General features: G+C 33.9%; 1 protein-coding gene across 2 annotated transcripts in view; it reads left to right on the top strand.

Annotated features, from left to right (window-relative positions):
* rhoq (ras homolog family member Q) overlaps positions 1 to 25,644 on the top strand; it is a 41,262-nt gene that overhangs the window by 6,671 nt on the left and 8,947 nt on the right. The window contains exon 3 of one of the 2 annotated variants that reach the window (XR_015503290.1): positions 19,937 to 20,130. Coding sequence is in view for 1 of the 2 variants with exons in the window: in NM_199818.1 (NP_956112.1) it covers positions 19,937 to 20,101 (165 nt within the window). In the remaining variant the exon portion in view is untranslated. 2 annotated transcript variants of the gene reach the window in all.

Here is a 25,644-nt window from a genome sequence, read left to right as displayed (position 1 = left end):
ATGACTAGATAAAGAAACTCATCAAAAGTCTCTTTGTATGACAGAGGATGACTTGCCCTTCTCAGTGTGTGCTCTCCATGGCCATATGATTTCAAACCTCATTGGGAGCAGGGAAAGAAGAGACCATTTTCTGGCACAGCTGAATAATTTCTATCAATATTGGAAGAATAGGCAGGTGTTCGTTCTATTTCTACATTTTAAAAATAGTTTCAAGCCTGTGGTTTCTTAGAAGGAGGGCGTCACTTGGCTTATAAGCAGATGCATGTCAGTTGGATGGCTTCACAGGCTCTGCGTCTGATTGGTTTTGACATGCTAATTGCCTCAGGAGGAGGAGTATCTGGATGGTGTCAGTTAAGGGGCAAACTCTCATATGTTGGCATCTTTCTCACATCTCAACCTTTGATTCCTAAAGACCGTTCATTCTCTACTCTTCACCTTACTCTTTCTTAAGCGAGGTGATGACCAGGGCTTTGATTTGACAGATTCTTAATGAGCTTCAGAGAAGGAACTGGACTCCAGATGTGAAGCACAGCATTTCTTATTCAATACAGGAGTCCCCCTTTTTATCTTTTCTTTATGCCCCTTTTGAGACGCACACTACCTTGTGACTTGCTGGATAACTAAAAGGATTTTAAAACCATAAGATTTCAAGTGCTCACATAATGTGGTCCTTTTGTTCACAATTGCTTTGAATTCTTTCTGGAGTCTATTTCTGGAATGAAAGAAGGACATTGAGTGTGAGCCGCACACAAACTCATACAGCTATTTTTTTGTTTTCTTTTTAGAGGAGACATGATTGAAAAGGCACGCAATACAGACTGACTGATATGCGGGCTTATGATAGTAACTTATGTTGTATAAAATTTGTTATAATTTATGAGACACTTATCTTGATGTACAAATGAAATCAAAACTAACGATAGACAGACAGACAGACAGATAGATGGATAGATAGATAGATAGATAGATAGATAGATAGATAGATAGATAGATAGATAGATAGATAGATAGATAGACAGACAGATAGACAGATAGATAGACAGATAGATAGATAGATAGATAGATAGATAGATAGATAGATAGATAGATAGATAGATAGATAGATAGATAGATAGATAGATAGATAGATAGATAGATAGATAGATAGATAGATAGATATGTGTGTGTTTATACATTTATACATATACATTAACAAAGCAAGAACATTTTCACAGTATGTCTGATAATATCTTTTCTTCTGGAAAAAGTCTTATTTGTTTTATTTTGACTAGAATAAAAGCAGTTATACACACACGCACACGCAAACACACACACACACGCACACACACACCACACAAACATGCATACATGCAGTTGAAATCAGAACTATCAGCCCCCTTCAAATTTTTTTCTTCTTTTTTAAATATATTTCCCAAATTATGTTTAACAGAGCAAGAAAATTTTCACAGTATGTCAGATAATATTTTTTCTTCTTGTGAATGTCTTATTTGTTTTATTTTGGCTAGAATAAAAACTTAGAACAGACCATCATTATACAATAAATTGCCTTATTACCCTAACCTGCCTTGTTAACCTAATTAACCTAGTTAAGCGTTTAAATGTCACTTTAAGCTGTATAGAAGTGTCTTGAAAAATATTTAATAAAATATTATTTACTGTCATCATGGCAAAGATAAAATAAATCAGTTATTAGAAATTAGTTTTTAAAACTATTATGTTTAGAAATGTGTTAAAAAAATCTTCCTTCTGTTAAACAAAAATAAATAAATAAATAAATAAATAAATAAATAAATAAATAAACGGGGCTAATAATTCTGACTTCAACTGTGAAATAAATAAATAAATATAGCAAACTGGTTTTGCAGCAGTTAACCTCAGGGCCCGGTTTTTCAAAAAGTTTAATCTGGATAAAATTGATCCGGATTTAGTAATCCTGTTTTTGCGATCCGTGATCACGTAATCCAGCTTACTTTTTGAGCCAGTTTTTCAAAGCAACATTGGATTGGATCAATCTGATCCGGATAGGAACTTTTCAGGATCACTAAATCTGGATTACCAGTGCTCAATCACAATGTAGATGGATAGATAGGCCTATGTAAAGAGCAACAAGTAGAATAGCCAGTGTGGGGTCAATATAACTTTATTTTTATTTGAGATGAAAACACACGCACATTAAAAAAAAAAAAAAAAAACTAAAAACAATAAAAAAAAACCCATCCTCTTCCAGCAGTCCGCTCATCTGAGACCTACAACCTATAAATACATTGAGGATATTTATAATAAGTTTCAAATATAGATGTAAATAAAAAAAGACTTAATGTCAAAAAATCCACAATAAGTTCAGACTTCCTCATCTGATGTGGAGAGACCAGCTTGCTGAGCAAAGCATTTAGGAGGTGAATCTCAAGTCTGACCTTGGTTTGCTGCAGTTTGGTCAGAGTCCGTTGTTCATCTACCAGATGAAGCTGTGCTTCTGCTCTTTCAGTATCTTTTTGCAATTGTTGAAGGTGATTTCAAAAATCAGTGATTGCCATTCTTTGCATTTTCTTTTTGGTTATTCTATAATCATTGCATGCATCACTAATAAATATTCTAAAAACAAAATAATTTTCCATTGTGATGTGTGTATATATATATATATATATATATATATATATATATATATATATATATATATATATATATATATATATATATATATATATATATATATATATATATATATATATATATATATATATATATATATATATATATATATATATATATATCAATTATTGACAGAATAAAATGTATTGTTTTTGGTCAATTTTGACAGCTGTTTGGGGGATTGTTTTATGAGGCCAAGCTATTTCTACTTTGCTGTAGGCCTATACTGAAAGGCTGAATACGTTAAAGCCAATAATCACTATAGCCTGACAGATGAACAAATAAAATTAAAACTTTATGAATAAATAGTATATATTGTAAGATCCAAAAATAAAATTGTTTAATACATTTTTTAAGTTTTCATTAAATTTTGGGCATAAAATCCACACTAAATCCACACTTCTGATGAGATCAGTTTAATCCATGTTTTTTGGATCAAAGTGATCCAAATCCTGCAAAAAAGGTCTGAAAAACCCAAAGTAAAGGTTTGATCCAGATCAAAACCAAGATTAGATTACGTGATCTAATCCGATTAGGTAATCCGTTTTTTCTTTTGAACAACCCATTTTCAAGATTTGATCCAATCCCTTATCCAAAATCCTAGTAGATTACTTTTGAAAAACCAGGCCCAGATGTTATTCTTGTTAATTTTGTAACTGACCAACAAAAAAATATTAAAATTAGCCTAATTATAAATTTTATATTGTATTATTTTACTAATTATAAATTATTGTAATTAATAATTTTAATTATTAAAATACAATGATGTGCTTTCATTTTCTCGGTCTCACTCGTGACAATGAATACATGTAGCCTTTGACAGCAAGCATCAGTGTTTTTTGGGACTGAAATAAGAATAAGGGATGATGATGGGGCAGGGTGGTGATGGATATTTCATTTAGTAGTTTTAGTTGATATCATCACTCTATGCTAAACTTTAAGAGGACACCAGAGCAGTATAAAATATACAGCAGTGGAAAAATCTCAAAATGCCTCTGCTCACATGACTGTGGATAGGCAAAACATTACTTTTGCAAATGATGACAACACCATCATGTGGTATACATGACCGGAACAAGGAAGAACCCCAAATGTCATCGGTGGACTACAGAGATGTGTTTGTGCTGCAGGTGCTGATAAGCCTATTAAAACAAAATCTGGTAATGCACTATAATAACTCTGCTTTTGAATAGGCATTTGTCATCATCGCTTTGTTTATGCATGCTCTCTGCATTTTAATGTGTCCTGCAGTGCTGTATGTTTGTTTACAGCACCACAAATAGTCATTGCATACTTATTACTCCATTTAACCACTTTTCCCATTTCCACGAAGACATTTCTTGAAACTATACATGTATGGATGCAAAACTTTTCTAATACGCAAAAGAGAAAAACACATTGCCACATAGACAGGCCTTATAAATGAAAGAAAGACAAGGTTGAATTTGGCATTTTGTATTTTGTATTGCTTGCAGAACTAGCAATTTCTTGAAGCTTCTTCTTATCAAAGTAAATCGGATTAGGCACAAACGACATTCCATCCAGCAGGTTGTAAGCAAATGTGTGTATCAATGTAATGATACCTACAGCCACGGCTCACTCACTGGAAATACAGACCTGTAGGAGTGTGTTCAAGTAGGAGGATGCTGTTTCAAAGTCAGACATCAGTGCCAGGTCAGAGCCTTCAATTTAGAAAAAACATGCCATCACATTCCAGATCATAGCAGAAGACGGATGCCTACAAGGTCTCTGATATATATTGCATCCCTTCAGACCGCATTTACTCCCACCTCAGATGTCAGCATCAGGTGGCTTGTTTAACTTGGTCTAGTTAAGCAGCATGTAGTCCCAGGTGCAGCGTGTCTCCTCTAAAGCATCTAACCAGAATCTGCTTCAACTCCTGAAGGAAGTTTAGAGAGAAAAGACAGCATTGAGCTTCATCTGGGCTTAGTAATCCGCCTGTGTGTGTGTTTATTCACTGTACCGCACAGCAAGCTTCAATTAATCTGCATCGTCTGAGTAAACACAGACATGAATTATTCTCTTTGGATAAATAGCACAGGAGCTTCTCCTTTTCGCTCTTAATCTTATTCCTCTCTCCAGTCCCTTTCCTGCCGAATACATTCTGAATATAAAAGTTTCTGTGGAAAATCATCCAGCCATTACATTCCCACTTTTCTTCTTTGTCTTCTACTTGCATAAGTGGGCCTTGTGGGTAAATTTAGCTTGCTGATTTTTCGTTCTCTCTCTCTGATTCCTGTTGTCTTATGTAAGGAGTTAGGTGCGAACGGCAGAGACTATCAACTGCAGATTGACCCACTTCTTGCACTACAGCAAATCCATACATCTAATAGTGCTGGGCAATAAGGGAAAATAAATCTTGATTTTCTTGAATCATGTTTGATGGATTCAGTGGTATGATTGTATTTTTAAGATTTCTGTTTTTACATTTTATTATTCAACTTAAAAGGCTCAATATATAACTTGTTTTTCACGAAAGAACAAGTAAAAAACTTATATACTTCAAATATCCAAAATGTTTTGAAGAATGTTCAAATCCAGAGAAATTTCACATCAGTAGCTCTCAGCCTTATTCTATACATGATTTCAGCAGTCGTATACAATATATAAGTCGTATACAATGTAATAAAGATGACAACTCCCATGATTCCACACTCAGTCACAACTACGTCCCAAATCGCATACTATCCATCTTAAATAGTGTTTAAAAATAGAATTAGTATGTCCCAAATCGTTGTATGTTGAAAAGAGTATGCCAAAGGTTCCCAAATGGTTTACTATTTTCGGTGTAGAAGTGTAGAACCATCCATACTCTAACTGCTGATATTGCCCACAATACATTGCTTGTTGGATGTATATTCGATTAAAACTACCAACTTGAGTGAAAAGTGTAAATAAACTACAAACATGATGGACAGGCGAGACCAACCATCAAGTAAAGAGACTTCTCTAAAGATCTTTGTAGAGCTGTTTCTGTGTTGTATTTTATCTGCAACAACAATTCTTATACAAAAAAAGACAAGTTTGGACATTAACGTCTAAATGCATAATTATCCAAAGACTTAAGGAGATTTCTCTGCATGAAAGACTTGCGAATGGCGAATTCTCCAATAATGTAGAAAATTAAATATGAAGTAAATGTGGGTAATGTGAAGTGATTGACAGGACTCATCATCACCAAGCAACAAAATAATATGTTAATGAGGTTGTAGTATGTCTGTTACACACTTAAAAGTATATATTTTCTTTCACAAAAAAAGTGCATCCTTTTAGGGCGTAGTGTATTCATGCGAATTGGGATGCAGCATATGCCTTTGTTCGTTGTGAATATGTACTCTTTAGTGGCAAAAGTGGCTAACATACTACGCCTTTGTTTGTTGTGAATATGCGCCCCCTAGTGGCCTCAGACTTGTGGTCTGGGAACTTTAATTGCTTTGAATGGTCAAGGACTCCCCACTAATCTTACTGACAAGTTAACCAACCGATCACATTTTGTTTTGTGTCGTGAAATATTTAGGGGTGTGAAAAATCCCCACATTAATAGCTCTACATGCAATCTAGTGCATCATTCATTCACAAAGTAAAAGTAGAAGTTTACAGCATAAAAATATCCTAAATGATCCATCAGCAAAACACATTGGAATTTAGCATGATGTGACTTTGTTCAGAGATTTTTTTTTTGAACAAATTGGCAGAATATTATTTAAATGTTTTCCACTGCTATTAGAAAATATTAAAAGATAAAGATACCTGTTGCTGTTTGTCGATATCATGAGTTGATATGCATTTATGCAGTAAATATATCAATACTTAATATCACATATCAAATAATCCAGCATTTTGTCAGATTATTAAAGGTTCATCATCACAAAGTTATCCTCACAACAGCAGGTGGGTGAGCAGGCAGTAAATCACAGATTTATGAATGTCTCAGGCATTTTTACTAAAGCACATAAATTTAACCAAGAATGCTGCTACCCACCTTTTACAATGTGTGCACTTCAATATAACGCTTTTGTTTTGAGAATATATTGTCACTTTAATTCCAGCAAGCAGTTTTGGAAAACTCAACACGACATGCCAATTTGCTGTGTTCTTTCTTTTTTGCCCATACTGTATATGCAGTGACATGAGGGGGTGAACAATCAAAATTGATCCCGTTAAGTAAAAATGATCACAAATGGTTCATTTCCAGTAGGCATATACTTGTTAAAAAATCTCTTTTAGATTCCAATTAAATGGCCAAAACAGACTCTTGGACATTTAAAAAAAATGTTAACATGCAGTATTCTTAACTATGTGAGACTTTAATAATACTCTCTTAATAATCATTGTCATCAATGTAAACCAAAGATGTTTTTCATCTAATCAGATATGTTTATAGACGAATTGATTAAGATTATTGCACATCCGACTCCCAGAAATCCTGTATATTTGAACCAAGCAGAGGACAAGCACGAGTAAAAACAAAAAGTGTGGCATATGTATCATCATCTGAGGCAGAAACTACTAAAAGTATAACCACACAACCACAGTGATCAAGGGTTTAAATATAAAATAAATTCACTTGTTTCATATCTTCGATGTATAAAATATGAAAAATGTCTCCAAGAAGTCCTAGTTGTTCAGACATATTATAAAATGAGAAAGTGCTGAATGTTTCTCATCTAAAATGTAGACATTCAGGTTTAGAGGTCGACTCAAACTGACTAAAAATAGGAACCTGTGTGAACCGAGTGATATGGAAATCTCTCTTTAACTCTTAAAGGGACATTTCACCGAAAATAAAATGCTGCTGTCATTTACTCACCCTTTACTTGTTTAAAACCTAATTGAGTTTCTTTTTTTCTGTTGAACAAGTTAAAGATATTTTTAAAAATGCTGGTTGCTGGTACCCATTAACTTCCATAGTAGAAGAAAAAAAGATTTATAACCCTATTAGGGAAAATAAAGAATGAGATAATTTTAATTTTTGCGTGAACTTTCCCTTAAACAGTATTTTCTTCAAATAATGTAATACCACAGATGTCACTTACACTGCATTATTTTAGATATCATTGTTTTAACTCTAAACGCATAACTCAGTTCTTTAGTGACCCTTGATGTCATTCAGTAATAGTGAAACTGAAAGTATATATATATCTGATCAATCAATAACTGCAATTTACCATTAATTGGCAATGTGGCAATGAAAATGTGTTTTAAGTGCAATCTTATTTGCTATTAGTTTATGATATTGGCCAAATTTAGTGACTACTGATTGAGTGATTCAACATGGTCATCTCCATTGAGCATATTAGTAGGCTAATAGTAACCATAAATGTTTTATAGAAGGAGCACCAAAATAACAGCACCTTTTAGCAATGCACTAAATATCAAACATACAATACATTGCACTGGTTTTCTGTTAAGTTTATTAAGAAGTTTGACTGTTCAAGTCTCTGGTTCACAGCATTTTATACATAAAACATAATTCTAAAAACATACAATTTCTTTATCTAATCAGTAAAATCAGAACTGAAACTGGTCTAACATTTTAACATAACCTTTATCTCTGCATATTATACAGAGGACTTGCAGACTGAGATGGACTTCAGAATAGATATAGTCCATCACACACACACAAACAGAGATAAATCTGATCGACTGAGGAGTATGAAGACATGCATACATGCAGTAAATGGAGAGCAGAGGGGCTCTGGAGATAAATGTTTCATAGGAACATCAGCGTAAAAACCCTCTTTCTCTCTCCATCCGTCTGTGTGACTGGGGGAATCTTACAGGAGCTCAGTACAGACAGACCCATTACAATCTGATCTGAACGACAAGGGGAAGAGAAAAGGGCAAGGCAGTTACCCTCTGAGTAATGGTTGGGTGGATGGATGTTTGCTTTATTAGCTCAGTGTTGTAAATTGTGCTGTGATAAAAGCAAAGACGAACACTGAATGCACAACATGGCACTATATGACTCCAGAATTGTAGGTACATTCAAGCATTGACAATTCATTTGCTTTAAACTGGAATACTATTCAACAATTGTATCATTAACAGGACACTGGATCCATTAATTTAAAGGCTTAAATGTGATGGGGAACATTTGATTCTATTTCTAAGACCTAAACCCAAATAATTTTTTTTACCCCTACCCCTTGCTCTTGGCCCTAGAATGTGGGTGGAATGTGTGTGAAGTGGAAGGGCTTCAAAATGTACCCCTAAGAAACGGGACACCACTACAACACCCGCACGTCATCATGAGCTCTTACTTCAAATGAGATCAACGATGGCAACTGCTGTTGTTACTCCAGTGGCATTAATGCTTGCAGTTATCTTAAGGAAATGACCAAGGGCAATGATACTGTATCTTGTCATCAAAACGATATAATCTGGCAATAATTGGACCCAATTGTTTTAAACCACTAAAAAGAGTTGATAATAAAAGAGTTGACATTTCCCTCCATTTTTTTTGTGCTTTAGCTCAAGATGCTTAATCTAGTACCACATGCCATCTCTAAAACAAATATTTATGTGTATTCATCATATTATTGTTTTTAAAAGGGAATGATAAATTTACTATTACAATAAGAGAGTTGACAAATAATGAGTCGACTATTGGAGTTAACACTTGGATATTGCTTGACGCCTTTAACAGGTTTGGCATGCTGTCCTGGTAGAGAACTCTGAGCTCGGAGATAATTGAACCTGGTCAATTATCTTGTAAGCGGTCCGAGATCAGGGATCGAGAGCTCCCCCTGGTAAAGAAGGAGATAGGGTGGAAGGGGGGATTCTTCCAAAACAAAGATAAGGCAGTAGGGTAAAATCGGTCGGTTTATTGTAGGCTTGGATCAATCTGGATGGATTACTGATGATTACGGATATAGACCAGCTGCTATCAATCATATCACATGCTCTCGAAATTAGTTTGTAAAACATCACATAAACATGCAAATTAATGAGAGAAGAAAATGTCCCAATGCCTTCCAGAGTTTCACACTAGAGGAAGTTAAATCACTTACTTTAACTAGAACAAGTTAAACGTTAACAAGTCACATGCTTTTTCTGTCAGTGTTTTAATTTAAAGATAATTATCCCATTTATAATAGATGTAACAGAGTTGATCAGAAAATAGGAGCAGACAGAAAATGATTTACTAAAATACTGAAATTGCAAATAATAGATGTGTCATGATAATGGTTATTTAACTTTATAGACTGAAAACACAAAAAAGGTGTAAATTAGACTTATGTCATGATGATTCTTGACAAATGTATGATTCAGGAGGCAGTTACAAATTACAAGACAAAAATGTCCCTAAAAAAAATAACAAATTGTAGTAATAACATTTTTTTTTTCTGTCATATTATTCAAAATGGTTATATTAAAGTTTTTGGTTTTAAAAATAATAATATAAAGGTTTTTTTTTTTGGAGAAATAAAATGTAAACACAAAAAATATATTTTATTATATTATATACCATTACAGTTGTATTAATATTGTTCTCTCAAAGTATTATTGTTATTATTATTAATAGTAATATATTGATATTATAATGGTTACAAACTTTAAGAAAACTCTAAAACTATACAGTTAAAACAGTTTTTTGTTTAACTCCTGTTAACATTTTATCATTGCAATTTTAAGTTTTATGACTTCAGTTAGATGCATATTCTTTTTTTTTCTGTATATTTTTAGTGGCCAGTCACACCGAACATGCTTTTCCATTCCAAAAACGCAAGGCACACTGCAATTAAAAGTGCGTTGCACCCTTTATGTCACTAGACAACGACTGAATCAGCTTGTTATTGTGCACGAGTGTTGCTGTTGATATTAGTATAATTTTAGTATTTAATCTTATTGTAAAGCTCAGGATTTGTGAGTCATACAGCACCGGATAACTCCAGATAGCAACCACAAGTCTGTCCTTCATCTTCAAAAATCTCTATAGTTGTGACAACTCAAACACTGCATTCACCTCAACGGAAACCCCGCCTCTGCTTTTATTTGATTGGAGAATTAAAAAACATGACTGATGTAACAAGCCTTTTCCACTCAGAGTTGCCTTTTTTTCAACTGCAAGCACACTGCGCATAAGCAATGCACAAAATGGTCACAGCAGTTAGTAAATCATTCAAAAAAGGTGCCTCAACAGCTAAGTTTCCATCCAAAAATGCGAATGAACTCTATGCGCAAAACTGAATTATTGCATTAAAGACGTGCAAATAAAGCAGCGTTTCCATCTAACAAGTCAAAGCGTACAAAATCGTCACTTCCTGATTAACTGGCGGCTATTATAAACAGTAAAAATGGAATTTGCTGCGATAGGAGAAGCTGCGTCAATCTGTTCTTCATCTAATAAATGACTCGCGCCTCACAAAGCAATTCTAACAGGCAGTAAACGCGTGGTGGACTTTGATGGTGTCAAACGTGAAGCATGGACGCTCTTGATTCTGGAGATCATTTGTAATATGATAATACTAACATTGAAACGGTAAGGCGTTTAATAATGACCAAAACAACATTTCAGATATTTTGCAATGTGCTTGGCCTGCTTGTTTGTCCATTCACACACATTTTCATCATCACATGATCTCTTTTAACAAAATCACATGACCTTTTTTTTAATGCACATGCTGGAGTTCTTGTGGTAAAAGTGTTTCCATCATAATTTATGTGCATCTTTTCTTATTAAATTAAAAGTTTATCCTACTCAGTTATGCGCATAAGTTTTTCAGGAACTCGAGCCAGGAATTGAACTGGGGTCACTGTGAGCACTTCAGTACTGTATTAGTCAGTACACTTTACCACTAGGCTGTTGCATGTTCTTTTCATTGCAAAAGAAAGAGAAAGAAATATATATTTTAAAAATTTTGACAGAAAAAAACAAAACAACCACCAAACAAAACATGTGGCGCCAATGACTTTAGCTCTACCATCACAGAAATCATTTAAATAATAATAAAAACAAAATAGAAACCTGTTATGTTAAATAGTATTTGTGTATTTAAAAAAATAATAAAACAAATGTTCTTTCCCATTCTAAATACCAATTCATATCAGTGAGAACTGCTGTAACAATAGCTCTAAGATACAGATTTAAACAAATAAAATATTTAATAGAACAGCAGAGTCACATCACAATAATAATGACAACTGCACAGAGGAACCATATCATTGACGTCTCTTTAGAAATGATTATTCCATCTGAGGAATAATAAAAACTAGAGCACAAGCATTTAAAGAGCCAGAGAGCAAAACTGCAGCACACATGCATACTGTATATAACCCAATCAATATTAAGAGCGGAGCACAAAATACATCTTTCAAAAGAACACTTAAAATTCTTACCAACCTCAAACCTCTAAACAATATAGCATTTGCATGTATTTACAATATTTACACACATAAGTATGTATTAAACAATGTTTAATCATGCTAATTATAAACCACTTTAAGCCGAAGACGTCAGAATGACATATATAGCAAATAAAGGACAGTGACTAGGCATCTCGAAACGCATAACAAATGCCTGATAGTCCTCCTCCATCCTATATCAGATATTTGCTTTTCTAAGAAACAAAGAGGAGAGACACACAGACAAGAAGTGTCTTACACAGTACTATGTATGAAGCAGAAACTGTACAATTGACTGTATTGTCACAGTGTTCATGCCCAGGAGAAATGCGTGATTTCAGAAGCTGTCAGTGGTATCAGCTGGAGGGAGAATCTGGATGGTAATGACGGCAGCAGAGAAGGGTGTTTCCAGGTTCACTGCATTAGACTCGCTTTTTCTTTTTTTTAAATCCATTTCCCTCAGCTCTCAAAAGAGCAGGGCGCTCACATACACACCAGGTACACACACACACAGTTTTCATAGAAATGTCACATGTTTCATTATTAACAAGCTCTGGATCACGATAAGCCATCACTGGGCGTTTTAAAGGGAATGAAGCACTGATATAAAAACCTATTTAATCGACTGGTTTTCAAAGGCCGTAATCAAAATGTGCTTTAGTTTCATTAAGAGACAGTAAAGCAGGCGGTTTGAGCTCAACTGGGTCTTTATGCTACAATAGAAAGCAATGTAGCAGAAACTGCTTAAAATTATGAGTAGCTTGTGGGTTGATTTGGCAGTTTCGGTGTAGTTTTTATTGCATTGAGATTACATTTTGAATGGCAAAAACACATCAGCATGTTTCTCTGAGATTAGTTAAAAGATGTAATGTGTAGGTTTATTCTCAAATTTATTTATTTATTTATTTATTTTTTGGGTTTGCATACAAATATGATATTGTTATGCAAAAGGATATTTCACCCTCCACAAATAAATAATTACTTATTATTTATTCACCCTCAAGTGTTTAGGCCTAAACTTTCAAAAAGTCAGAAGTTGGAAACATTGGAAACATTAATCATCATAAACGATAACTATCACTGACCTCCATCGAAGGAAATATGTGGCCATGGATATTATTTGCTAGAAGTTTTTGCTAGGAAATATTTTCATTTGTGTTAATCATAAAAAAGATGTAAACAATGACAAGAATTAGATTTTAAAGATAATTATTATTACCATTTTAATATATACTGTGTCAAATCATTTTTAGAAATCATTCTAATATGCTAATACTAACTTTGTTTTGCTCAAAAAAAAAAATGGATTGAATAAGAAATGGGTGAATAACTGAATATATATATATATATATATATTAGAATATATATTAAACCCCCTGTTAAATTTTTCCCAAATTTCTGTTTATTGTAGAGCAGATTTTTTTTTAAACACATTTCTAAACATAATAGTTTTAGTTACTCATTTCTAGTGACATTTAAAGGCTTAACTAGGTTAACTATGCAGGTTAGGGTAATTAGGCAATTTATTGTATAACGATGGTTTGTTTTGTAGACTATTGAAAAAAAAATTTGTTTAATGGGGCTTTTAATTTTGTCTTTAAAATAGTTTTTAAAAATTAATAACTGCTTTTATTCTAGCCTGAATAAAATAAGAAAAAAACTATATATATATATATATATATATATATATATATATATATATATATATATATATATATATATATATATATATATATATATATATATAGATATAAGATATAGATGCAGTGTGTGTGTGTGTGTGTGTGTGTGTGTATGTGTGTGTATGTATATATATATATATATATATATATATGTATCATCGTACATCAACGTTTTATTAACTGTGGCTAGTGGTAGGTTGGAGCAAAACTGTGCAGAGCTGCAGCCCTCCAGGAATTAAGTTTGAGACCTATGCAATAGAAGCTTTGAATGTCAATATAAAGTGACAAATTAAATCCAGTACAGTCTAATATAAATGGTCAGAATGACCGTTATGATCATTATGGCCATTATGAAGTATGTTTTTAAGGTAAATGTTTTTTTTTTCTACTTCTAAGCTTCATTAAACAAAGGTATTAAGATGCAACAGTTTAGATGATTTTGTTGATGGGATACTAATTTTATTTGACTGGTAACAGCTCTAGAGTGTCTTAATATTATACCTGAATTTGCAAATATTTTGATGACACTTTTAAGTAATTAGTGCAGATGGAAAAGCAAAAATGGCCCTATAAAGACATAAAAATACCCTGTAAAGCAATTTTGAGTGCAAATATCACATATTGAAAAGCTTATTTAAGAGCTGACTTCAGAAAAAATGAATTGTACAACACTATATCAATTAATGTTCAGTCAACGTCTTTTTATGTGCTTTTTTTACTTAAATGATTGATATATTTGTCATGTTAAGTCTAATGTGGAGCCCTAAAAAATCCACTACTAAAAATCAATTTCCCTAATCTTTCATTGTTTGAACAGATACACTATCTTTATTGCCCCAAACTCACATGATTGTTTGATCCAGTGTTATCTCATTCTCAACCTAAAAAGAACATAAGTGCCTGGTAAATTTCACATTTGACCCTCTAAGTTCAGTTCGTAACATTACTACATTTCGTTAATGAGCCCCCAACGTGGACATAAACCCATTTTAAATGTGTGTTCTCTGGAGGTAGCATGAGATATGCAGGAGACGTGGTTGGATGATGTGTTGGCTTATTCTGCATTCAGTTTTGGCAAAGGGCAGCTGTAAATAATACCCTTCCTCCTACCCTGCCCCCTGCAGAATGTTTGAACAGGCCAGTGGATGGCCAGCAAGTGTATTTATAACACAGCCGGTTCACAGGCCGACACACACTCACACAACAGTCTCACTTACACCACAGATGCACCTGCTCAGCTTTGGTTAGTCAGGTTATGCTGCAACAAATCCTGTTCTGTCAAGTGGCAGGGACAGGACAATCTCCCGACAGCAGAAGCAAACAGTTTCAGCTGTAATTCATAAGGTTGTATATCGCAGGTTCATATCTCAGCCACAGAACGGCACATTTGGCCTTGAAACATTGACAGTTGCAAGTAAAAACAGAGGCTTTATATCTCTCGCCAGTCTTCTTGATGGATGAGTGACTGTCTAGCCATGTTGTGCAAACTTGTTTTCAATGAGCTTTCCCAAAATTTCTTATGACCCATCCTATAGTCACAGATATATTTTGAATGAAAATTAATAAACTGGTGTGGCATTATTTTAAAAAAAGGAAGTTAGTGTTTAAAATAAATTAAATTAAATCAAATTGCTGGAAAGTTTTATAGACTAACCCTTTAATGCTTTCATTGGTCTGTGACGATATCTTAATAAGTAGGTGTGGCTTCAAGGCCCTGCCTTCTTTGAGCAAATCTATTCAAATGTATTTGTTTTGTTCTGTTTGGGTCAAATGTGAGTAAACAGAAACCCCCCAGCAGGCATAGGACATCAACATGACGTCAGCTCGACGTTGTACCCCAACATCATGGGATGTTGCATTTAGTTTGGAAATTTAAAATTGGGTTGATGTCAGAGCCCAACACCACGCCCACGTCAATGTCCAAAGTCAGACAGACATTGCATTTTGGTTGCTTTCCAACGCAGCTTAAAAAACAAAACAAAATAACAAACGTCTAATTATGTTACAGCTTGTACAGCATAGTCACATATCATGCAATTTAGGGTGCATACTGTGGACTGAGATAATTTTTTCTGAAAGCAGTAAAAATGTCAGTCATTTACTAACGTTAATTTTCAATTTAAAATCAAAGTGTAGTTTAAGCTAATAAATTAGAGAGCTATAAATCAAAATGATGTGACTTCATAAGAGTTAAAGAAGTTAGAATTAAAGAACTGTGATTTTAAAAAACTTCCTTAACTGATGTTTTCTCACCTCAATCGTTTCATTTGATCTTCATGTAGAGCGCTGGGCTGCAAATAGGTTTATGCCAAAACAAATGTTTTATAATAGTGAGAGATAAGCAGATGTACACTACCTGACAAAAGTATTGTCGTGGATTCCAGTTGTAAGAGCAACAAATAATAACTTGACTTCTAGCTGATCATTAGGAAAAATGTTAGAAGATAGATTTTTTTGATGAATCCTCTGTTAAACTGCATCCCAATCATCACAAATACTGCAGAAGACCTACTGAAACCTGCATGGACTCGAGATTCTCACAGAAATCAGTCTAGTTTGGTGAAAGAAAAATCATGGTTTGTGGTTATAATCAGTATGGGGGTGACAAGACTTTTGTCCAAGCAAAGCCAGACCTTACTGTCCTAATTAAATAATTAAAAATCAAGGCATGATCATATTATATTTTGGTTAAAAAAGCGTAATCTAGAGGAATTTGCCTTTCATATAAGGCACTTCTGATACCAAATGATCAACTAGAAGTCAAGTTATCTGCTGTTCCTAAAACTTAAAACTTTTTTTCAGGTATAGTGTACAGTATGTGTGTGTGTGAAGAAATCTCATCTAGTGTGTTGGAAAATGTATAGCATCATTTTTTGTTCATCAGATGAAGCATTACACGTAGCAATTTTTGTGTTACATTATTGTCAAGAACAATAATGTATCAACTAGTTTTCTATAGTGAAAGGATGGCTTTTTTTGTTTTTGTATTGTGAATGGGTTTTATGTAACATTTTGCAAGTGATTTGTTTTTTACTTGAAATTTAAATTCCTTAATGTAAATTTAGATCCAAAACTGCGATTGGTGCATAAATGTCTTTGTTCAAATAAAATGCAGTGATTATTTAGCATGCTTGACTTTTAGATATATTTTCAAGTTTTTTTTTTTTTTAATCCATGTACTAATTATTTTATTTTATTGTTTCTTGCTTAAAATAAATACAAACTGTTTAAAAAATCATCAGTTAATCAGTGGTTACTTATGATTGTCATGTAAGTATAAAGATTGATCCATTTGCTTGTGAAAATGTACTGCTTTGACCTAGAGAAAGCTGCTTAATTTTAAAGTTTCTATACTATTTAGCCACAAAAGGCAGGTTTAGATAAAGAGAAACACTCTGAAATACTTTTTCACTCATAGTAGTCTTGTGTCTGCTGTTGTTTGTAACATCCCTCTTGGTTCAGACACAGAGGTGCTACCAGATGAGAGACGTCACGGTAAATTAAACTCTGAAGCTGAGAGACTCCGGCTCTACTTTTCTGAGGTTTCATTTCTGGAAGCCCAGAACTCTGCCTGTCACAAATGTAATGTTTATACATCAACACATGGCCTGAGGCACATGCTGTAATAGTTTTAGACACCCTCATTATAAAGAACAGCCATGGGTGATTGCATACAAACAAACATAGTGAATGTGGAGACACAAACATACACATCAGGAAAAAAAAAAAACTAGCTCCCAAAATATCAGTCACATGTTCTTTGTAAATCCAGGCTTATCTGTTGTAGCGTCTGGGGTTTCTGGTTTCCAGAGGACATGTCGATGCCTATGCCGTTTTAGAGGACGAATGGGGAGGCACAGGAAACGCTATTGAATGAAATATGGATTTATTGGCCACGAGTCATAATCTAAATCATATTAATCTCTGCTCGATCATTAGGGTCAGTGTAATTTGTGGTTGCTGCTTAAGTGATTGTTGATAATGTTCCATTGCAGAGTATTTGTAGACAGAGATTTAATACAGTGCTGGATGCTATTAGTTAAGATTTGAAGAGAAGAAAATGACAGTTTGTATTCAAAGCAAAATTGTTTTCGAATAAGTTATTAACATAAATGTTTCTGATAGGGTTTTCACGAAGGCAGCCAGTTCTGATTCTGTTGCAGTTTTGTGATTCAAAGAACTATATGTGGTAACCAGCTATTTGAAAAATAAATAAATAAATTATAAAATTATCTACAAATATATTTAGGGCTGGGTGATTTGGTCTAAAATCAAAATCTCAATTGATTAAACATTTTAACTCTATTTCGATTCAATTTTATTTATTTATTTTATGTTTTTGCCCTCATAGTTCACTGACAGGTTTTGTACAATAAATATGCTCACATATTTCAAGTGAGAGATTTCTGAATGAAGGGTGCAGTACTTGATTTTTTAATTATTGAAGGAAACACTGTCTACTATTTATGATTATTTATTGAACATCAATGCTGAACAACTGAAATTAAAACACACATTGCCTAAAATGTGGCTCTCCGTGCCACCCACCTCATCACTGCTACCAAACCGTCTAATCACAAAGCTTGTGCTACGTGTCGTTGTGACATGTAGTTAAATTCTTTTTGAGAGATGCACGGGTATGAGAAGGCTGCGCCTGACCGAACGCTTGCGCTCGGCAAAAGTATAATATCAGAATAATATAATAAGTATAAATCATTATATAATGGGTATAAATTAGCTTTAATAGAGCGGGGTCATGTGACTCTATGGTAGGGAAAGTAATTGGAAAAAATTGACCTGGAAAAATTAGATCGATTATAGGTTCTCAATGTCAATTTCGATTAATCGCCCAGCCCTAAATACGATGTATTTCAAACAAAGGTTGCATTTAAAACATCAAAACAAGTTAGTGATAAAATGAAAAATATACTAGGCCTATGTAAAAAAAAAAAGACCAAAAAATAAAATGTTGGAAGAGCAAAAACAAGCTTAGATGAAAAAGACATCTTCATCAGACCCTTTTTACAACACGCATTTAACGAACATCATAATCTTAAATCCTTGAATTTTTTAAATATTTTTTATTTTATTTTATTATTATTTTTTTTAAATTGGTATGCATTTATGAATGTATTATATCATCAAATAAAAAAAAAAAGAATTACCACTTATGTGAGGTGTTTCTACTGCAGCTTCTATGGAGCTGAGTTAATTTGACGTTATTCTCTCCTCTGAAAATGGAAACCGGAAATGTGAAAAGGGTCTTTTAGCTTAGCAAACTTATACTTTACAAATATTTATATTTTCAGTTCAGTCAACATTTAGAATATCTAAATCTAACAAATTTTATAGTCATGTTTGGGCCAGCAAAAGAAACTATTTATGGAATATTTTGTAGAGAGATGATTGAAAACAAAAAAGCAAAAACAAAAAAAACTTAGAACTAGTAACTAAATAATAATTGAAGTAGGGATGCACAATATATTGTTTCAGCATCGATATTGCAATGTTTGAATCTGCAATTGTCACATCGCAGGATCTGCAATGTCATGTTGGGATTATAATTAAAAAGGGAAAAAAGATTATGCTGCTTGTTCAAACTACTTAATTAAAATGAGCTGAATCCACACAATTCTTGAGACTTTTCTTGGACAACGTAACTGTTTTATGTTTAATCCACCTAAATATGTTACATTAACTTATCTGATTTGTGTTGGGACAACATGAGCGGTTGTGTAGCACAATTGTGTGCATTTTGCACAGTGCAGTGCACATGATTTGTGGAGTCATTGTGAATTTTAACTGTAAACTAATAGTGTTTATTATAAAATTAAATTATAAAATATACCACTTTTACAAAGATTATTTGTTTAGAAAATGAAGACTATATCGTGAAATTTTAGATTTGATCATTTTATTTCTGTACCTCAAAATTGTTAGATTCCCCCGGAAAGCATAAAGTGCTGTTTATTTCATTTTTTATTATCTTTGTTCTGTTGTGTTCATTTTCATGTTGAGCGGCTAATCTAACTAACTCAAATGTCTCCAAATGCCCAAGGGCTCACCTAATCAAACATGTTTTTGACTAGCTCAGCGCTTCAAAAGACACACTGCAAAACAGAAACCTTCAACGTATTTCTGACAGCACTTGGCTGCATTCCTGATTCGGTTTTGACCTTATGAACAGTAAAAAGGGCTCTGTACTTGTTTTAACCCAGTGTCCTCTGCTCTGACAGGAGGACTATGATCGCCTGCGACCCCTGTCCTATCCTATGACGGATGTCTTCCTCATTTGCTTCTCCGTGGTCAATCCGGCCAGCTTCCAGAATGTAAGAGAGGAATGGGTCCCTGAGCTGCAGGAATATGCACCAAACATCCCTTACCTGCTCATTGGCACTCAGGTACACAAACATGCCTCACATACACCACTGTAATACTTCAAATTTACAACAAATAATGCTTTTCAGAACAATTTCATATCTTGGTCATGAGTGTCTCTTAAAATCGCTCTAACTTTGGCCGTCTGATAAAAGAGGATATATTTGTTATACTTTCGACTACCTTTAGAACATAATATCACTGTTTGAGAAGTAAAAAATGCTGGAAGTTTCAAAGCATCTTCTCTAAAGAGCGTCAATAAGAGTTAACTACCACACCATTGTTACAGGAACTAGTTACAGGAACTCAGACATAAGAACTATCCACCAGGCCTGGCTCCTTGTGAACTAATTTCCCCTTGTCCAGTTTTGCTGGTTGCACTGTCAGTGGGAACTCTGAGGTGATGTCAACTGTGTGATCTCAAAGTGATGTTGACAGCGACATCAATCACTGCATTCAACTAAATCAAAAGCTAAAGAATGGACGACTTTGTGTTTGAAGCTGTTTACTGTGTTACAGTGTGATAATGAAGATGGAACTTGCGTTACTGTATTTCCTATCGTACTAGATTAGACCTTGCTCTGTACTAGAAGCTAATGTAGTTCACAAAAATGTCATTCCCAGAACTAAAATCCCAGTTCCTGCAGTTTGAGCATGCCAAAAACTGGTATATCTGTCAGTAGTTCTAGGAACTAAAAAGTTCCTCTGTTATGAAAGCCCCAAAACTTGATTTCCTATCTAACTGTTGAAATGACAAGGCTTTAAGACACATGGAGATTTTGCGAGAGAGTGTCAGTTAAAAGCACACATGATTTCTCTCTCTCTTGCGTGCACAAAGGCATATCTAATAACTCCATAGTAACATGCATTAGCTACCTACATGGAACTGCATGTGCATTAAACCATTTGTATTTTAATGTTTCATTGCCAGATACTAAATAAAACAAATCAAATCACAGATTCTCAACAAACAATTAACATAGTTTGAACACCTAGCTACTAAGGGTGTCACGATCTTCCAAATCCTCGATTCGATTACATTTTCGATTCTAAACGCACGATTCGATTCGATTTTCGATTATGAATAATTATTAATTAAAGACCAATTAATTATTTGTAGCCTACCGTTTAAACTACCTGACCTGCGAGGTCTTTGTTTTACCCATAAACAAATCATACAGTAAATGAATAAAGGCAAGATACACATAATTACCACCTGTCAATCACTTTTTCTGCGGGACTCGTAAATAGGCAGTGATCTGTGTCGTTATAATGGCGTCTGTAAAAAAGACGCACAACCAACAGGAACCAACCAACAGTATCTGAGGTGTTCGCTAAAATGACTAAGTACAAGTGAGTGAAAGATTGAAGCAGTCTACTGATCCTCTGACTGCCTGGACCCGCTGTCTCGAGCCCATGGCTGTGTGTGTGCGTCTGTGTCTGTGTGTGTGTGTGTCAGAGGTAGAGAGGAAGGAGGGCTGCTCAGAAATGCTACACGCCACTGTGGATGTCAAATCGTTGTCGTTCTAAAATGCCATTTAAAAACAAAGACAGTGTAAACAGGGCCTGAGTGTGTACTTTTCGCGAGCAGATTTGCAACGGGGGCGGGCGGAGGATCGCGATGCCGGTGTTGTTTATCGGACGAACCCTAATACGTACATAACAGAGCTTGCAAAACTGTTTTTTCGTCGACAACACGAACGTTGTCAACAGACCTCACTGGAAATCCAAAATGCTTCCACACTTCATTGAAAGAGGAGAGGGTTTAAGCTCTTTCGACGGGTCTCCTGTATCTGCAGTTTAACAAGCACTTCAACAAGCCTGTTTTTTCCCGCTTGGCAAGACAAGCTGACGTGACATGGGGGCAGCATGTGGCAGCATCGACGATTTTTTTTTTTTGATTCGATAATCGCAATTGAGCATAAATTTCGATCGATTTCGTTTTTCGATCGATTTTTGTTTTTAAAAATCGAAATCGTGACACCCCTACTAGCTACGGTAAGCAATGGATTAATCATTTGAGTTTCGTATCATTTGGCCTTGGCTGCTGTAGTTTTGTCTTATTTAAAGTATAATCAATGTTTGCATAAGGAGTTATGGCGATCAACATGTATCATTTCATCATATTCTACTCGAATGAAATGACTCTTTAAAAAGATTTATTCATTTTGTTGTTTAAAAAAAAAAAAAGTCTGTATATTCATCCAAACTTCAAATCGCTGTTGTCGAGGAAGAGTGGGCTGAGAAGCAGAATGTTTTAGTATCTGCCCAAAACGGATCATTTGCTGCTGAGTATAATAAATGATATATGAATAAAACTTCACAGACACATTCAGGTCACCTGAGACTTGTGTTACTTTCTGTTTAAAGGCTATAATCGAAATAACATTAACATTGCTTCAAGTTTATTATTCTCACTGGAAGATATATTCATGTTTGTTGCAGTATGTGAGCAGTATAAACATTCAGAGCACACTATACAAAAGACTGTATTCAGTGTACACTGCACTTGTGAATCATGCATAAAAAATCATACTGGGGACGTCTTGTAATTGGTATTGTATTAAGAATGCATACATTTTTATAAATGTGATACTATTAAGCTTTCTCAACTGTACTGAATACTGGAATACTTCATTCTATGTTATTTTGTCTAAATCTGTCAGTATTTAAGTGAAAAAGCATAGATTAATTTTGAGGTTTGCTAGAGCTGTGATTTTATAAATGTGATTTATCGCTGTTTTTCCCCCCAAATTATTATTCCATGGTCTGTTGAAAATCTTGACTCTGATTGGCTGGGTGGGTGTGCAATAAAATAATTGTACAGGTAGTTCCTGTCAGTTTTGACCACAGTTTAAAATCCATGTTTTTAGATGGAAGCGTCTTTGCATTAGAGCAGTTCCATGCAAATCATCACCTTGGAATAACAAGGTTTTATCTGCGTTCTGAATGATTTTGAGATATTGAGCTTCAAAGTTTTTGCATTCCATATAGCAAACATGTGTTTAATATTTGTTTTTCAAATAAAAAGTCTTAATGTAAACAACTTATAAAAAAAAAACATCCCACAATGTAAATAAGTTGTCATTTAATAAGAATATGTCAAAAACAAAATTTTGACAAAAATGTCAGATAGAACCTTATAATTCTAAGGTGATGAAATGTCAACCTTCCCATGGAAAAAAAAAAATTAGTTTTCGGCAAAATAGCGAAACCGTTTCTTTTTTTTCTTTTTTTTGCGCAGGCTTGTATTTCACAGTGCTTTAAAAATACTCAATGTCTCAGTCAATGTTTTCAATATTATATTTAATTTACAAAAGTCACACAAGTTGGAATTTTACATCCGTCACATCCATAACACAGAGAGGTGTCACATCCAACAAAAAATTTTCCTTGTAAATGCAAAAATGTAAAGTAAAGTAAAATAAAATAAAATAGTTTATTATTATTATTATTAATATTATTATTAATTTATAAAACAATCATATTTGTTCTATAGCGAGCCAACTCTTATCCTTTAGATTAGCATTATTTCTTTTGGGTTGTGTAGTTTAATTCACAGAATTTCTACAAAGTATGTTGTATACTGTGAACTTGCTAACTTTTTTCGTCACATCCATAACGCATGGTTATTTTCCTCATTTAAAATCTAAAAAATGGTAACAGATTGATATTTTTCTGCTCCCAAAACTCTGTGGTTATTTATTTTGGAAAGTATAAATGGATGTTTCAATATAATGATAACATATACTTCCTCTGTCAGTTTAGGTTTTGAGATTTCACAGCAAATGTCACACCCATAACGCTGCAATTGATCATTAACGGACGGCAATCTGTTTATAATATCTTACTCATAAACTTAAAGGTGCAATGCGCTTGTCAAGTCATGACTCATGACATATGAAATACTGTTTCCAGGTTCAAACCGCTACTCATTTGAATTGAGAAAATATTTGTTTATGAAGTCAATTTTATATAAATCATGGTGTACAAAACGGTCTCTGGACTTGCTGCTTCACAGACACCAATATTTTAACATTTTAACATTTTAATATTTTAAAATCTGATATATTGTGATATCTTATTTTTCTGCAATAAATATTGTGATATGAATACAGCTACAGAAGATGGTTTGAATGGCATTATTTGGCAGTTTTTAGAGCAGTCGAAAACTTACATACAGCACCTTTAAGAAAAATAGAAAAATGTGTGAATATCAGTCTTTAATTTGTATGTCTATGAATTGTCTGGTTTTGTGTTGACTGTGTGTATTACTGATTTGTTAATATTTGTTATGATTATAACTGATTTGTGGTTTTAATTATGGATTTAACATTGACTTTTGTGCTAATGTTAAACGTTCTGTAATTAAGTGTGCATGACATGATTTGGTCCAAGAAATTGTCCAGATGGCTTCTGATTGCGGTTTGGCAGTTACTATAATGTGCGTAGAGTTTGTGTGTTAACCGTGAGGTAGTGCTGTCAGGTCATGTTTATTGCTGTGTAAACGGTCCAGGTCTTAATCAGACCACAGAGTGAGATGAATACAGATGCAGCGCAATCGATACCACTGAAGACCAGAGAGAGTCATGGGAACAAGCATCTTGAACCAATGCACGATTAATAGAAATAAAGCCAAAATCCTGATGTGGCTTGGAGCGATTATCAAATTACAAAGGGTGCGGTTTAGTTAAATGAATTTATGCACCGAGTGAAGCACAGCACCGTGTTCTTACATGTGAACAGCTGATTATCTACTGGTGTTTGCAGCATTTTGGTTCACAGTGTTCAGATGCTGTTTTGTCCTCAAACTCTTTTTTGCATCTCATTTCTTACGTCGTTTTCGACAACAACCTGAACTTTTAATGCACTTGTGCCACTCATTTACACAACAGCAGAATTTTGGCCTTAAAAAGCCAAAGTTTCTGTTTCACATTGCAACTTTAAATTGATTAGTGCTTGTTGACTAAAATATCTTTTATTTTATTTATATACTTCCCACACCCAAAATGACAGTGGCGGAATATGGGAATCATAAATGTATTTACGTTTTTTATGTGTTGCTTTACAAAGTTGTATCGCTAACTACTGGTCTGGCATGAATAATACAGCATGTTATTCATTACTGTTTATCCTGAATCTGTTCATACTTTTTAAAAATCTCAAATTAATCCTTTTTTGGCACATTGTTTTTGCGTCTTTATTTGGATCATTTGAGCATGCATTTGGAAATGCAATATGCTCCACTATATTTCATAATGTAATAAGAAGCATATATCAAGAAATAAAAACGATTTAAAAATTAGCGAACAAAATTGCAATTCGAGAACAGTGGAAAAAACCCCAAATAAAAACAAAGTTTATATGTTTTCCACCTTTCATAATTATTTTAATAGTTGATCATGTCATTTTAGCATCCACACATCTGTTTTTTACCTAGCTTAAATCTAAATAAATCAGAGCAATCCTAATTTGTCAAAAACACCAATGCAGTAAACAGCAGCAAGACTGTGCAACAATGATCCTGTGGGCAAATAACTAACTGTATTAACACTCATGCGATCTT

Source organism: Danio rerio, chromosome 12, assembly GCF_052040795.2.
Source record: "Danio rerio strain M-AB ecotype USA chromosome 12, GRCz13ab, whole genome shotgun sequence".
NCBI lineage: Eukaryota > Metazoa > Chordata > Actinopteri > Cypriniformes > Danionidae > Danio > Danio rerio.
This window is presented reverse-complemented; position numbering and strand designations above follow the sequence as displayed.